Raw genomic sequence first — 17031 nt, forward strand, 5'->3', positions numbered from 1 at the left:
TCAGTTAAATTCAAGTATTCACCACTAATTGGATTAAGTCTGTTTCTTAAGAACAATCATTAAAGTCAAGTAATTCAGAAAAAAATAAATAAAGGCAATAATAGCTAAATATATAATTCTATATTTGGATTTCAAGAATTAAAGGAACACACCCCCCACACAGGCATGCACACCCACTATTACTTTTCTCACGTAGAATGACAGTTTTGATAATCAGAATACTTGGGTTAAATCACCTTCCTTCTCTCCTGCTCTTTAAGAAAACAGAAAAGCAAAGATGAACTAAGCAAGCCTGAGTACAATCTCTGAGTAAAGCACACACCCTTGACTTGTCTGCAGTTTTAGTCTCACCAAAGCGAGGCTGATTTCAGGAGCATGTCCAATGCATTCTACAAAAGACTGATGTTCTGGTGTCAGGCTTGGAACCTGGGGAAGATTTTGCGAGAAGAAATATGATCTTCATGGGGAAGTACAAGGAAACGGGAAGGCAGTGGCTGAGGACCTGCTCCTAGGAGTCCTATTAGCCTGAGTGGTCATCTATCGGCATTCATATGCTCCACACGATGGGTCCTAAACCTTGCCTGACTATAAAATTTTCAAAATATAATTGGATAAAGCACTAAAGATAAAAATAAAGCAGCATCGGAAATCATAAAATGCGTAAACTATTTTCAAATACGATAGTATCAACGTGAGAAATATTCCATCGTAACAGATGACTGCATATCCCAATGAAATTGTGTCATTTCTGATGGCCTGGGCAAGGGACATGCTGCTAACTTAGAAATGAAGCCCTGCACAGGCACTGTCATTAGAAAAGAACGGAGAACTGAACTGCTCACAGACTTAAAAGCCGTTCTGATTCCTTCAGCAAAATGATGGTACACAAAGACCACCAACTCGCCAGTCATTTTCCTGCAGAGAATGATCCCAATGTACACTGAGAGTTCAGAAAAGTTTTGCCATTCTACTACAACTTTTATTTAAACCTTTTAATTTCTATTCATGCTTAAAAATACAGAAGGAAAGAAGAAATCCTGGGGTGAAAACAATTTTATTTTCTCTTGAAAGGAGGAAAGAAAACACTGAAACCATGAGTAACAATCCCGCCTACCAGAGCGGCGCAGAAACTCATTCTATCAGACGGCACACAGGAATGAAGATGGCTTATGGAAACAAGGTGTCTGATGCAGCACGCCTTTAATCCAGTTTTCCGTTCTGAAGGCTATCCTTGGCTTTCTCTTGTCTGATGAGAGAGACGACTTTGATGCATCCTTTCGTGATTTTGATCATCCACATGATATTCATCACATCTAAAATAACACACGTAGAGATCCAGACAACCTGGATTACAAATCCAAGCCTGATGTAGGGCTCTGTTCCATACACGGAGTAAACGTAGAAATACATGGGAGGTATCGCAAGGATCCGCACGATGAAGAAGACCACCGTCATAAGGATTCCATTGATGACATTGACTTTGGAAAACTTGGGGTACTTCAGGGCTTCAAAGAACCACCTGATGAGAGGAGCAAAGAGACGCCACAGTTAGTCCGAAGCGTGGGAATCTGCCCTCCTACCTGAGCGTTAGGCTGAAGGAAGCACTCAAGGACCACATAACAACTCATGTGGAGGAACTGGGGAGACCTGTGGATGAATTGCTTTCTGTACAACTGTGGGAACTTGAATTTTGATCCCTGGCACTCAAAAAACCATGTTGGTGTGAAAACGCACTTGTACCACTAGTGCTGGGAGAGGGAGCTGAAAGCAGGCAGATCCTGGGAACTCACTGGCCAGCTCATCTCGCTAGAATGGCAAACACCATGTTCAGTGAGAAACAGTGTCTACAAAGATAAGGTGGAGAAGCAACTAAGGAAAACATCTGGATGTCAACCATATACATGTGTGTGCGTGACCACACCCACATGAAATGATTTATATACAACTGTGTGCATGACCCCACCACAGAATGATTTACAGACATGCATGTGCATGACCGCACCCACACAGAATGATTTAAAGTGCCTTGGAGAGTCAACACACTACAAAAGAACAGCTGGATGAGTCATAATACCTACTTTTGGTAATCTCTGTAAAGCTACACAGTCACGACACACGGTATCATTGAGAGAAACAAACCAGCGTCACAGAATCAGAGATACACACAAATATACTCAAGCAGCTTCTGACTCTGACATTAGGCAGCTCAACAAAAAAAGTATGCCTTTTCCCCACTGTGAAAATATCCATAGGGGTACATAAAATACAAAAGTACAAAACTTCTAGAAAAAAACAAACAGGAAAGTTTGATAAAAGTTTTTAGATATAACACTGAAGTGCAAGTCATGGGGGGGAGGGGTAGGTGGCTAGACATGACTGGTGAGTTGGCAATCTGGACTTTGTTAGAATTAAACATTTGTATTTTGAGGCCAGTAAACAAAACATTGTTTTTATGGTGGCATCTGCCTTCAATCCCAGCACACAGGAGGCAGAGGCAGGCAGATCTCAAGTTCCAGGACAGTCTGGTCAACATAGCAAATGATAGGACAGCCACAGTGTCACAAGGAATCATGTCACAAAAAGCAAACAAATAAAATTTTCACTTTGGAAGAGAATAGCGGGTAAAAATACAACATTAATATGTAATAAAAATACCATATCTAAAATAATACTTAAGGGTTGGAGAGATGGCTCAGTGGTTAAGAGCACTGACTGCTCTTCCAGAGGTCCTGAGTTCAATTCCTACCAACCACGTGGTGGCTCACAACCATCTGTAATGGAATCGGACACCCTCTTCTGGCTTGTCTGAAGACAGTGACAGTGTACTTATATAAAACTATCTGTATCTTCAACAAACATAAATCTTTTAAAAAAAATAAATAATACTTATAGCTTAACAGTATGGAAACAACCCATTTCTAAAATAATTGTAAATATCCCATTACAGAAGAAGATCCAACACATGGGGATGGAGAATGAACGTATTAAAGATACTCAAAGCCCAGAGGCACATGCAGGGGGTTGAGACTGGCTCATACTTGAGCTGGGCAGCTTATGATGAGTCTGGGCAATGTGCTACAGCCCTTTCCCAAAAAACAAATACAGAACCCCCCCCATCATGCTGAAAGATCAAAAACAAACATGTTCAACACTGTCTGTCATTAGGAAAACATCAAGGTGGAGACAGATACAGCCATCTTAGAAGGCAGTCTGGCAGTTATAAATTGACACACAGCACACACCTAGCTTTTCTAACTGATGAAAATACAGTGAGCATACATTGCTATTATAGGAACACCAAGCCTAACCCACTTCAGACAAGTGAATGGTGGTGAAGAGCGAGGAAGATGACAAGGACAGCTCGCCAGGAAGCAAAGATGGAAGTTTTGGGGAAAGTGTGGCAGAAGTGGGTGAGACAGCCACAGCTGGGGAGAACTCTGTGCCACACTAAAACACTTGAATCTCATCCTCCAAGCAGCAAGGCGCTGCCTGTCATTTTCACAGGGAAAGAAGACAGCATGGAGGGCAGAGCGGAGGGAGGTCAGCGGCCTGCAGCCGGGATCACTGACCATTTTCCTCCAACAGGATGAAGTGGACATTCATATCGTAGCTCTGGAGACTGGATACCCTGAGTTCAGCTCTCTGGCTTTGTGAGTGTTAGGTGAAAGCAAGCATGGGAAAGCAAACAATTGTGGGAACCCAGGGAGAACGCACAGCGGCGCCGGCGGCAGCAGCAGCAGCACAACCAGCAGAAGTCTGTCTGTCTGTTCTCAGGCTGCACTGTCCAAAAGAACTTTCTACACCCTGAAAATGTTCTATGGCTATGCTGTCCCATTAGGTAGGCATGCGGCACATGGGATTGAAGAACTGGCTTGGAACCCTTTAGGAAGCTGATGATAACATTGAACTTCTGAGCCTCTGCTTCTAATCCCCACTGCTGAGACTAACAACACAGAAGTGGCCTTAAACCTGCTAAACATCTCCTGGAACAAGTAAGATCAGAATATATGAGACATGGGCAAACAAAGGAAAACTTTGATAAAATGTTAACTATACCTCTCCCATTTCTTCTTTTCTGATTTGCATGGAAAATGACAACGTTCTGTCCCACTACATACAGGAAGGAAGGAAGGAAGGAAGGAAGGAAGGAAGGAAGGAAGGAAGGAAGGAAGGAAGGGGAAGAAGGGGAAGAAGGGGGGAAGGGAAAGAAGGGGAAGGGGAAGAAGGGGAAGGGAAAATGGAAGGGGAAGGGGAAGGATAGATGACAGGCAGGCTAATTACCTGCATACATACTAATATCTGTTATCTCCTGATAAATCGATTAAAGGTATTTATAGCAGGCCAGCCTCCTGTGTGGGATACCTTTAAAAGAATATGGTTGTCTAGGACTGCTTATGACCAACAACCCAGGAAGGTATGGATGTGGTTGACCCTCTCAGGAAACTACAGAAGCTAGTCAACTATCCGAATACTAAGCAAGAGAACTCTTATACCGTCTATGCCAACAATATGAACTACACATATGATCTAAAGACCTCATAGGTAATTTGAAGTGTGTCCAATGCAGAAAGGATGTGGTCGTGTTCATGACCTTGGACATCTCCCTGCTGTGCCCATGCCTCGTGGTTACCAGTATCTGTGAACTCATTTATGAGGCCTCACAGCTCACATGCATCGGATGTGAGTGAGATTCCTGCTCTGTAATATCCCATACTAAATCATAAAAGACTAAACAAAAGCTTCCTGTGGATTTGGGATTTTGACTGAATCTGAATTTCTCAGATTTGGGGAAATGAAAGATGAGGGAACTACAGGAAGAAAGGTGAGAAAGCCCAGAGGTAAGGCAGAGAGCCAAACAAATCAATGCTCAGTAGTCAGAAACAAAGTTGGCAATACATGGAACACATCACAGAGAACTCTGGAAAGTAGACAGACTAGTCGACAGGATGCTGTTTAGTAAGAACACTGGCAGTGAGAGAGGACCACAGGGAAGACGGCTCTGGGGGGCCAGGCACGGAGAGTCTGCAGGCTGCACACAGAACTACAGACGTGGAAAGACAGAGACAGCTCAGCTGCTCAAGCAACAGACCCAACAGACCTTGTTAAATGAAGAGCAATGATGTATTTGTCATAAAAACTTTCTCTGCCACAGATAACAGAGAAGGGAAACGCGTCCTCTCTTCCTTCAGGACCTTGTTGAGAGCAGGCTACAAATCAAGACCTGCTTCCAAAGAACAGAATAGAGAAAAGAAAACATTTCCTAGTGGGGGAACCTGGCAAACTTCACCTTACCCAGGTGACAAGTGCTGATAGTGGCTAGCACAGCAGGAGGAGCGCTTATCTGTACTTTCTTCATGAGAAAAGCACCCGGTGAGCCCAAATTTCCCAATTTATATGAGAAAAATGGCCAGTTCTCAACAAAGAATCTAGGTGAGGAAAATCAAGGCAAGTCAAGAAACCATTGTGGGGTACAGAAAATGACGGAGACACGCTACCAGACTGAGGAGACATCACATCCAGTGTGACACTCTCTGCCAGATCCCAGAACAGAATGAGGAGAGTCTGGAGTCCCTGTGCCCATCAGCAGTCAAAGCTGCAGTTCTGTTTTCACAGCTAGTCTTCGGTTAGATGAGATGTTAACAGGCAAGGAGTGTAATGGTTTAAACACCGAAATGGAAATCCATACTACAAAAATCCTGGACGCAGATAGGGAGGAAGGCTTTGCTGTGTAAGATTCGCAGGAACTTTGAGGATATGGTTACAAAGTAAAGAGAGACAACAGAAATGTGAGCCTGAAACCCTTTAAGCCCTCGCTTGCACGGTCTCCTCGTTTGTGCCATGGTAACAATCATTCATATCAGATTCTCTATCAAAGGTTCAGCATCTTGTTAGAAAAGGTTTCCACAGATTAACATTAAACCACACAACTTCAAAACTGGTAAGATTTGTAACCTACCTCTGGTTTACAAAGGGGCTGGAAAGCTCAGCAAGCAGGCGGAAATTGGCAATGTATGCAAGCACTCCATATTTCTAAATGAGAGACAGAAACAGTGTCAGGGACTTAGCGAAATATACAGAATGTCCTAGACATAGCAGGCATTCCTGAGCATAATCCATCACTATAAAAACAGACCAGGTTTCTGCCTTTTATCATGAAATTAACTCTTCTTTTTTAAACTTTGTTTTTAGGTGTAGGAATGTGAGCTTAAATGTTTGCATGGACACCATATGCATGCCTGCCGCCCTGGGAGACCACAAGGTGTCAGATCCCCAAGATCTGTAGTTGCAGACAGTTGTGGGCCATCACATGGGTGATGGGAACTGAGCCCAGGTCCTCTGGAAGGGCAGCGAGTGTTCTTAACTACTAAACCATCTCTCCAGCCTCCTGATTTCCTCCTTCAGACTGTGGAGATGTGCTTAGAGCTCTGCAGGTGACAAGCAGTAGTCATCTGTCACACACGTAACTTCACTTGGCACTACATGTTCTCCTGGGAAGACAGAAATCCAGCAACTGGCTCACTCTGAGCTAACACACTCTACAAACCATCACAGAATCCTCACACCACTGTAGGAAAAACAATCACACACGTGAAAATTTCTATGGACATACTTTTAGTATCCATTATGAAGAAGAAGGGCTTAAACATCTCAAAAGTGTATTTATCCTAAATAATCTATGGGCAAGTATATATTTGCTAAACACAACTACATGCCAAATCTTGTCTATCATATCTGATCTAGAAATACATACTTGTCAATCAGAAGGTTCTAGAGCTAACACACATACACACATGGGGGGGGAGTCTTTCAAAGTTGAAACATAATATTTAGCATATTCTATCAATTTATTAAGATGGAAAATATAGAAGAATACAGCAAACATTAAAAATTTCTTAGAATTTTATTTACTATACTTTTAAAAATTGCCAAGAGGTAGACTGGTGAGATGGCTCACTTTGATGCCTGGACCACACATGGTGGGAGGTAATTTGTCCTCTGATCTCCACACATATGCCTCCCTACAAACATACCTACACACACACACACACACACACACACACACACAGAGAGAGAGAGAGAGAGAGAGAGAGAGAGAGAGAGAGAGAGAGAGTGTGTGTGTGTGTTTCAAGTCATGCTAAAGTAAAACAACATAAAGCATGAAAAACTGAATTTTTATCTGAAAACTTTTTTACTACTTCTCTACATAATTATTTGGGGTATTTAAAATTCAGCACTTAGCCACAGAACTGCTTTACTGGATCTACTTTTTTTTCCCCTATTTTCAAGTTCATTGTCTTTGGTGACATTGGAATACATGAGTAAGAAAGGAGGAGGGATAGCCAAAAACCAGCAGGCAAGATGAGCCGAGCCCTGTGTGCGACAGAGACAGATGGGCCAACTTGTCACAGTGACCCAGAACACTGGGACCGAAAAAGCAAGTGTGAGATGTCAGGATGTGTGTTTACACACATTCGCACTGAAACCCGTGAACGGTAACAGTGCTGATTAGTAGTTAGTAACGACACTGACTCAGAGGGTTTTCTTTCATTTGTTTGTTGTTTTTCACTTACAGTACTACCACCATTCTTTCCTGTCCTCTGACCTCCATGGAACACTTCAATTTAACAGGGTATATTGTATATATACCCTGTATATACTGTATATATACCCTGTTAATTGCAGCACATTCTAAGAATAATATAAACACAACAGGACAAACTAAAGGTATTACCTAGAATGAGCTTAAACAACTTTCTGCCTCATGTTACAGCAGGATATTTTTCTTTTCTGTTCCCTTCTTCAGTAACAGTTCTTCCTTACCCATGACAACCTGCAGCCTAGGGCAGGGGGACTTTTTTTTAAACACAGTGTGTAAAACCACTACAATGAAGCCTGAGCTCTGCTTTGACTTGTGTGTCAGCTCTTCACCCAGCTGTGTCCAGTGAGTGTCCATCCATTATGACAAGCCCCAGTCACATGTTCTCCCAACAACGATGCTAGGGTATAAAAATATGTTCTGATCGCAACAGCAGGCTTTTAGAATTATATATAGAAAGTAAATTTCTGGTACCCCAGAAACATCTAGTACTCTGTACCTAAAATCTTATTTTAAGACCAGCTGCTGTCAGTAGGTTCTCTTTGCAGGTAGAAGCTCATCCTTTACACTGCCCACGCTCAAACAGGCATTGTGAGTTCACACTCAGAAGTCCCCTGGACTCCCTGAAAAGTTACGACAGTTGATGGGGCTGCCGTTTTCTGGTAAATTCTGTTGTTTTCAGGACGGTGTCTGACACAGCTCATGCTGACTCTGGACTCCCTACATCACCAGAGATGACTCTGAACCTGATCTTCTCAGCTCCACCTCCTGCCTCCACCATAACTGATACTAAGTGTTGCTATAAAACCCAGAGCTTTCTGCTTGCCAGACAGGCACTGGACCACTGAGCTGCATTTCCATCCCCTACTTTGTATTTAAGTTTTGAAGCTACCTTGTTTCTGAAAGCTGAGTAACTACTTCATTGTATGATTTTTTTTTTCTTGCAACCAACCTATAACACCAAACAACTCTGATGGTCCCCTCCTGTGACCTCCTCCAAAGTCAAGGCATTCTGAGAAACTGTCCACAAATATTTGCCTTAGTATACACTATGTTCTGCATTTCATCCTCAACTTATTAATAATTAAAGCAAGCCGCCCTTGTTACAACTCAGAAAATATAAGTTTGTAGCAGCTGGCTTTTCAACATCTTTGGGAGATGAATCATGGCTGTCTTGTAGGCATGTGTCTTCAGAGGCTCTTATCCTCGCACAAAGTTAATCTTTTAATTAAGAGGTTCTGCAGGTTTTGATGAAATTTAAACATGATCGAATTTATAAAATCCTCAGTATCAGAAGCCGTTTACAAGGAACTTAGCAGGTAATCTCTTTCCTCACCTTTGGCAAGACATTTACACACAAACATTGGCCAAAACGTGTGCATGTGTTCCCCGTCAGATACACAGATGAGCATCTCCTCATCTGCGTGTTAACAATGCGCCACCATGTCTAAAAGTTCAGCTTGAAATTCTGTTTTTCAAAAAGTACCTCAAAGTGGGGTTAGGCACTTTCTGTTGCCATGACTCAAAGTGTCAAGTGACTACAGAGGAGTCTGATCGCTGCTCCCATAGGCAAGAGTCAGGTCTATGTAAATAAGAGGTCAAAATATCTTTTCAACTCCACGATCCTCCTCCCCTTAACCATTCTGTCAATGGAGAAATCTGAGTTACAGCCCTGGAACTAAGAAATGCAAGTTTAGCAGGGCAGTGGTGGCGTACGCCTTTAATCCCAGCACTTGGAAGGCAGAGGCAGGCAGGTTTCTGAGTTCGAAGCCAGCTTGGTCTACAGAGTGAGTTCCAGGACAGCCAGGACTACACAGAAAAACTCTGTCTCGAAAAACCAAAAAAAAAGAAAAAAAAAAAAGAAATGCAAGTTTATTCAATTTCATGGAGCATCAAGAGGAAAATACGATGTGTGTGATCATACAGTAACTAAGCTAACTCAAGGCCTGCTGCTTTCAACTGAGCATCCATGTCTTTCTGGAAGATGAAGAAGTACAGCTTGATTCAGGTGTAGCTGCCCATTTCATCCTAGACTTGTGAAATCCCATGAGCTTCTATGCCTTTACAACTCCTCTACTAAAACTGGGTTGATTTGGAGAGCCGTAACCAAGAACTAAGTGCTAGGTGAAGGATAAGAGAATACATCACAGTTCTAGAAGCCAGAAGTCCAGGGTGAAGGTGTAAACAGGCATGCCTCTGAAGGCCAAGGAATTCTCTACTCCACCCTTGCTGCCAGTCTGATGGTTCTAACCATATTCACCCCAAGTGCAAATCCTCCACAGTGTAAGAAAACGTGAGGCCTTCTAAATTCTCTCCTCAACAAAATCTTCACTTTCTCATTTGGAGTCCAGCAGCTCTGAAGTATGGTGCCTTGAGCAAAGGGTCTGGGAACTCACTAGATACACATAGTCCTTTTTTACAAAGTATTGTGTGTGACAGATCGCTGTGTGGGGGTGCACGTGGCAGGGAGGATGTATGAGGACAACTCTGTAGCACCTGGAGATGGAATTCAGGTCCCAGGATGCAAGCGTCTCTGCCTACTGAGCCAACAGAGTGGCCACTCTTTTCTGTAATGTTTATGTGCCTATGCATGTTTCCTGTGGATGCATATGCACTTGCCTATGCATGTCCCAGAGGCAGATGTCGTCAGCTTCCGTTGCTGCCTTACTTCTTCAGACAGGTTCCTTCACTAAACTTAGAGTTTGCCTTCTGAGATTGGGTTCTCTCCCTCCTCCAACACTGGAGGTGCAGACGCACACTGCCAAGTCAGGCTTTTGCACGGGTACTGGGGATTCAAACTCAGGTCCCAGCAAGTACTTTGCACTGAGCCATCTCTGCAAGCCTAGACATGCATTATTCTGAGTCTCATCACAAACGTACCAACTCTGCAACCTTGGAGCTGCGGATCAGTAATCTAGGTTTTCACAGGGTTGCAGGTGATTCCAGCACAGAGCAAACTGAGCAGTGTCTGAGGCCTTTATGTCTCAAGGAGCTAACTCTCTTTGCTGTGGTTGACGATCACCTACAAACACCTCCAGCATATGTTCCAGGAGTCTCTCGTACACTTCCTCTAGAAAAGTTAGGTCAGTTTCTCCACAGATCTGTTTGCCTGCTACAGGCCCAACACTTGCCAAGGACCTAAAGCCTGACAGTACCTTTCTGACTGTTATATCCACAAAGATTGGCGCAGCAGTTGACCCATTTTTCCTGAGCTGAATCTTGTCTTAAATAGGAGCCTCACCTCTGAGGCCAAGAGCTTATTCACCTCTGAAGAAAAGCCGACTAGAAGCATAAACCCTAGCATGATATCTAAAACTGGCCAACCACAATGGGAACAATCACTGAAAATGGACACTGTGAATTCCCTCTCTCTGCACATGCAAGCTCCTCTCAGCAAGTGTTGAAGTCTCCTTCCTCCTCTCTGAAGCTGGGTAGCCTTTGGCCACTCAAAGTTGACTGATGGAGACTATGGTATCTATGTCCTGTGTGCTCCAGAGCTGGGTCAGAAGAAGCCCTGCTTCTTCCCCAGGACTCTTGAAACATCACTCTGGGAATTCCCCTTGCAGAAAATGCCTGCCAGGTACATGAAGACAGAAGCACTATCAGGGGAAACAACCACATATCAATGCCGTCTTACAGGTCTCACTGCGCTCCAGCCTATAGTACCTGAAACCTGCTAAGAATATCCTCCTCCATTCTTCTCTCTCTCTCCCCTCTAACCTGCTAATAATATCGTCCCCGACTCTTATTTCTCCACCCCCTTCCTTCCCCACCTGTCTCTCTGTGTAGCCCTGGCTGTCCTGGAACTCACTCTACAGACCAGGCTGGCCTCAAACTCAAGAGACCCACCTGCCTCTGCCTACCAAGTGCTGTGATTAAAGATGTACACCACAATGCCAGCCTTCTGGTTTCCTGCTTGCAAAATGTTACCAGCGTGCTAGCTTTATCAAGTTTTCTGGATACAGATCCTACAATCATTTTGTGAACTGTCAAAAAAACACAAGGCATGTCAGAATTTTCACCCATCCCTCAGTGGCTACATCTTACCTAATGTGGACCACTACAATGTCCTCACAAACCCCTCTTCCTCTCAAGCCTACCATGCTTCCACAAACCCCATTTCTTGACAGCCCAACTCCTAACTAGCTCCCAAGAAGAGGTGATATCTCCTCCTAAGGACTCTCTCCATAATGTTTTCTGACCTATAAAACCTTCTCTCTCTCTCTCTCTCTCTCCATCCCATGAACTTCTGCTGAGACAGGATCTCAATATGTAGCTCGAGCTGGTCTGGAAGTCACAGATGTTTGCCTGCCTCTGCCTCCCACATGCTATGCTGAATTAAAGAACATGGGCCCCCACACCCAGCCCAATATGAGGATTTTTAAAGGCTGAATTTAGTACTACATATCTCAAAAGCTCCCAGAATATTCAGAAGTATATATGTGCAACATATATCAACTGAAATATACCAGTTATAGCCACTACTATGGAGAAAAAAAGAAACTGACCCAAGTCTTTTCATTCCCTAAATTACTGCAGTATCATTGACTTACCACTGGCTATTTCTTTACTTAATTATTGAGAAAGGTCTTGCTATACTGAAGCAGAGGCTGGCTCAAACTTGCTATTTTGCTGCCTTAGCCACTTAGATGCTGGAATTACAGGATGTACCACCATGCCTGGCTGTGTTCTGAATTAGTTTCCCAGTGGAAACCACACTAAGATACACATCCTCAGCCTGACAACCACCACCCTCCACACACACACACACACACCTAACTCTCAGTTCAATACACTCTAACTTGCACATTCATATTAGTTATGGCTGCACTGTCTGCATTAAATCATCCTCTCTCTTCTACTTCAAAGTCCTCTTGACATTTCAGAGACATTTCAAAGCTAGGTGTCCTGAAGTCACTCTCCTGTCCAGCCTCTCATCTCTAGGGCCTTCAATTATCTGTCTTAATACAACTGGTACCTAATCTAATCCTGCCTCTACAGTCAACTGGCTGCTCTGAGTATCTTTGTCCTGAACATGTGAGATTAGGGACTCTAGACAGGGACTCCATTGGGTGTGCTCTGACCAGGGAAGTGAGAACACTTTCTAACAAGCCACTGTGCCTTTCCTTCCTGGTGGAATCTAAATTTGAAAATGACTTTAAAATTTTTTAGACGTGGTATACTATGGATGGAGTGTGGTCAGCTGCCACCAGGGTCTCTCTCTCTTTCATAGGTTATTAAATCTAAATGTGAATGTAAACTATTTATTTAGGCTTACCACTCTAGTATATAGCTTTATTTTTAAAATATATTATCCAACACAATATTTTTTCTTTCTAATTTTTCATAAATAAACTTTTCATAACTTAGTATGATAAAATAAAGACAACACGATGGTTTTAGAAGTGTAGTCAGTGACACTGAGGACAACTGACTGTCACACAACCGTCAGAACTCCAATCCCAGAATGCTTTCAAATTCAGAAACAATGAACCCTCGCTATCCCTCTGCCCAGTTCTTAGCAACTTGGAATCTATTTCCTCTCTATGGACTTGAGAATTCGAGGCATCTCATAAGAAGAGTCATATGATAAGCTTGCTCTTAGGAAAACCTAATTTAAGAGTAAAACACTAACCACGAGGGGTGTGTTGTCTCAGGCTTATACCAAGCCCTGAGACAGCTCAGAGGCCTAAGGTAAGGTTACTTAATATCTAGAAGTTCAACATTATTTTTTAAGCTTTCGAAAATTGTTGACTGCATGCAAAATCTTCTTTTTTAAGTAACTGTAGCTATGAGGGAAGGCAGTTCCGAAGCTTGACTGACAGCTGCCTCATGGTATCCACAGCAGCAGCTGCCCAGTGAGGAAACTGAGTAACTTCAAGATGGGAAGAGAAGAAGCCTGGATTGGGAGACCTGCTGCCACCTTCACAGTTCCAGAGTCGGCAGAGACCGTGACCATTGGACACGTGACCATTGCTGTGACCACTGGACAACTTGAGTATGGGAAGGTGACAATGAAAACTTCCCTCCACCATATAAAAGGGGCAACGGGAACTAGTCAACCAAGCAACCACTTCTCCAGTGGTTCCCAGAGTGGTTATCTGAACAATCAATAGTTTAACAACCCTTAGGAATGCAGAAGACTCATCCAGCCACCAACGCCTTCATGAGACTAGAAGAAGCTGGTGTTAGGGAACCACCGAACTGCCCTTCCACCACAAAGGAGGTTCTAGTTTGCCAAAGTCAGTTTCAGATGATTCTTAAACGATCCTGCCTGCAGCACTTCAGATAACCTTAACCACAGATATGCTAGTCTTCCTGGATCAGATGTCAACCTGGTAGGGAGGTGCCTCCTATACCCATGGCACTGGTGTGCATCTATTCCTGGATGTTTAAGGAACAGTTTCTTCATCCACAGGCTGCAGTCCTGTTTTTCCCCTGTACATAGCCTCTGTGGAGCAGAGCACTGGCATCATCCAAAATAACTGTCCACTTGTGGAGTAAGGAGGGCAGACTCACTGGTTACATGAACAATGGGTGACTGGTCTACATAGTGAGCTCCAGGACAGACAGACAGAATGGAAAGGAGAGGGGAAGGGAGGGGGAGGGGGAAGAGAAGAGAGAAAGAGAGAGGAGAGAAGAGGAGAGGAGAGGAGAGGAGAGGAGAGGAGAGGAGAGGAGAGGAGAGGAGAGAGGGAGGCTGGGAGGGAGGGAGGAAGGCAGGGAAGATGGGATGGAAGGAGGCAGGCCTAAGGGCAAAGACAGTGGAGATATGAGGCTGACAAGGGACGTGGACGTGCTGAGAAGGTGAGGGACTGTGGAGATGGTGAGTGGAGGGGGCTGCAAGTAGGGGCAGCTGGAGAGCCCCACACAGCCACTGAGTTACTATCTGCTGGAGAGCCCCACACAGCCACTGAGTTACTATCTGCTGGAGAGCCCCACACAGCCACTGAGTTACTATCTGCTGGAGAGCCCCACACAGCCACTGAGTTACTATCTCCAGGTGCTGAGGAAAAACCCAAAACTAAAACGTTAAGAGCTGGGTTCTGAAACCCTGGCTCCAATCTGTAACAGAAGGTTCTGTGGCAGAAGCTCTATCACTGGATTGGCGGAGCTAGGAGTGGGGAGGAGGAGGGAGAAGAAGGGCTGAGAGGAGAGAAGATGGCCGTGGATGGCCGCGTGGCTCTAGCAGTCTAAGGTCAGGAGACTGGGTTAACAATTTTAATTGTGTGGGCATCTTGTCTATTGAGTACTTGCTATTATGTGAATCTATTGGATAATCTTTAAGCATTTAGAGTCTTCTATCAGGTACCATGAAGATGGTGTTTACTGTCTGGGGTTGAGCACTATGAGGGTGGCAGAGCTGGCCCAAGAACCATGCTTAAAGAGCTGACCAGCAGAGGCATAGCCACGCCAAGGTCTCCTGGGTCCTGAGCTGGCACTCCTGGCCAGCCAGTGCCGCATTTAGTGTGAGAAGTTAGAGCAGGGACATGGCAGAGGCCAGGAGCTAGCCAGACACACAACAAGGTACAATGGATGCTGTGACAGTAACAGCTACACCAGTTCAACACCCAACACTTGGCACTCCACATACAAAGAAAACTGCCCTTTATCTCATCTCTTTTCCATCTGAACTGGTATGTGACAGTGTGACAGACAATCCATCAGCTGTTCTCTTTCCTTATTTATTTCCATATTGAAAGGAAAATGGGATTTAAAACCTCAGCAAGCTAAAGCTAAAAGGAAAGCAGCTTAAAATTATTTCTGATATACAAATCCCTGTTCCCAGACAACTGAGAACTGGCAGACAATAGTCCTGCCTTCGAGTCCTTTGCTTACTTCTTCCTTTTCTTAGCAGCTCAAGTCCAGATCCCAAGCCAAACAGAAACTCAGCTATGCCTGTAACTTATGAGAATGCTCACATCAAACATTCAATGCCAAACAGTAAATGCTGAAACAAACTCCTACAATTTAGAGAGGTGGGCATGGCCATTATGGTAGTTACCTAAAATTTTACCATTTTCATGTGCATATGTAGTGCTCCTGTGAGCATGCATGTTTGCAGACACTCACTGATTGTGCATGTGGGGCCCAAAATTGATGTTGAAAATCACCCTCCATGGCTCTCCCTTTACCTTATTAACTGAGGGAGGTTTCACAATAGGACCTAAGAGTTGGTGGTGTACACCTAGTCTTTTTCTGGGGACCCCTGTCTCATCCTTCTGAGGCAGGAATTAACAGGAGGGCTACTGCATACCCCAGGCATTTATGTGGGTTCTGGGGATCCAAGCTCAGTCCTCAGGTTCACAGAGCAAGTTCTCTGACCACTGAGCACCTACTTCAGATCCTAAACTTGTTCTCTAGGCTATCCTGATGGGGAAAACAACAGGAGGATACAGTATTTGTGTGGGTTGAATACAGTTAGATAGACTATCAAAATCTTTTTAGCTGGGCATAGTGGCACACAGCCTTTTATCCCAGCCCTTGGGAGGTAGAGGCAAGTGGCTCTCTAATAGCTCAAGACCAGCCTGGTCAACATAGCACATTCCAGGAGAGTCAGGGTTACACTGCGAAACTCTGTCTCCAAATACAAATGCTTTTAAGCTAAGGATTGTGCTTCCTAACTCCATTAACCATAAAAGACTAAGAAGTGGCATCTATTTTACGGCATTGCTATGTAGATAGAGTTCATGATGCATGTGTTTGCATGCACGTGCGTGTGTGTGTGTGTGTGCAGGTGTCTGTGTCCATACATGCGGCAGCTAGAAGTCAGCCTTGGAGGTCTTCTTCAGTCACGGTCCCCCTTATTTCTGAGTCCTCCTTATGTCTTTCACTGGTCGGGAACTTGCCTCTTCGGCTAACTAGTTGGCTGAATACGCACCCGGCTCCCCTCCCAAGGGCAGGGGTAACAAGCGTAAGCTACCAAGTCCACGTTTTTACACAAAGGCTGAGGTTCAGGCTCAGGTGCCGGCGCTTACGGCCAAGAGCTCCCCAGCCCAAGAGCTCCCCAGCAGCTGGATATTTTTGCTAAGGCTAAACAAAGTGACAGTACCTTCCTAATCCTTAGAGTCTATCACAAAGTACCAGTTCGGTGCAGGTGGCACAAGAGTCTTCCATTCTCTATAGGATTTTCATACACAACTGCTTTAAAGTATTTTTAAAATGCAGAAACTGTGGTGAACTGTTAAACACAGGAAGCTGCCCAGAGCTTCTGACCCGGAAGACACCACATTCCAGTCAATACTTTTAAATGAATGCATGAAGACCCATTAGAAACCCAGGTTTCCTCCTAAACTGCAGCAGACCCGTGTGAGAAACAGATGCTGGGACACAGCGGCGATGCAGAGCTGAGAACGGCGTGCCCTCAACGACCTTCGTGTAGCTAACCACACACAGTGTGCCCTCAACGACCTTCGTGTAACTCATCACACACA

At 44.2% G+C, this 17031-nt stretch overlaps 1 protein-coding gene across 2 annotated transcripts in view; it reads right to left on the reverse strand.

Moving 5' to 3' along the window:
* Window positions 1-1035: 1035 nt before the first annotated feature.
* The window catches only part of LOC114608236 (transmembrane protein 56), a 53292-nt gene continuing 37296 nt past the window's right edge, over window positions 1036-17031 (reverse strand). For both annotated transcript variants that reach the window (XM_028752187.1, XM_028752188.1), the window contains exons 7-8: window positions 5957-6030; window positions 1036-1519 (exon numbers count right to left, since the gene is read on the reverse strand). In XM_028752187.1, the coding sequence (XP_028608020.1) occupies window positions 1201-1519; window positions 5957-6030 (393 nt within the window). In that variant the 3' untranslated portion in view covers window positions 1036-1200. The remainder of the gene's footprint in view (window positions 1520-5956; window positions 6031-17031) is intronic.

This window comes from Grammomys surdaster, unplaced genomic scaffold, assembly GCF_004785775.1.
Source record: "Grammomys surdaster isolate TR1022 unplaced genomic scaffold, NIH_TR_1.0 125881, whole genome shotgun sequence".
Taxonomy (NCBI): domain Eukaryota; kingdom Metazoa; phylum Chordata; class Mammalia; order Rodentia; family Muridae; genus Grammomys; species Grammomys surdaster.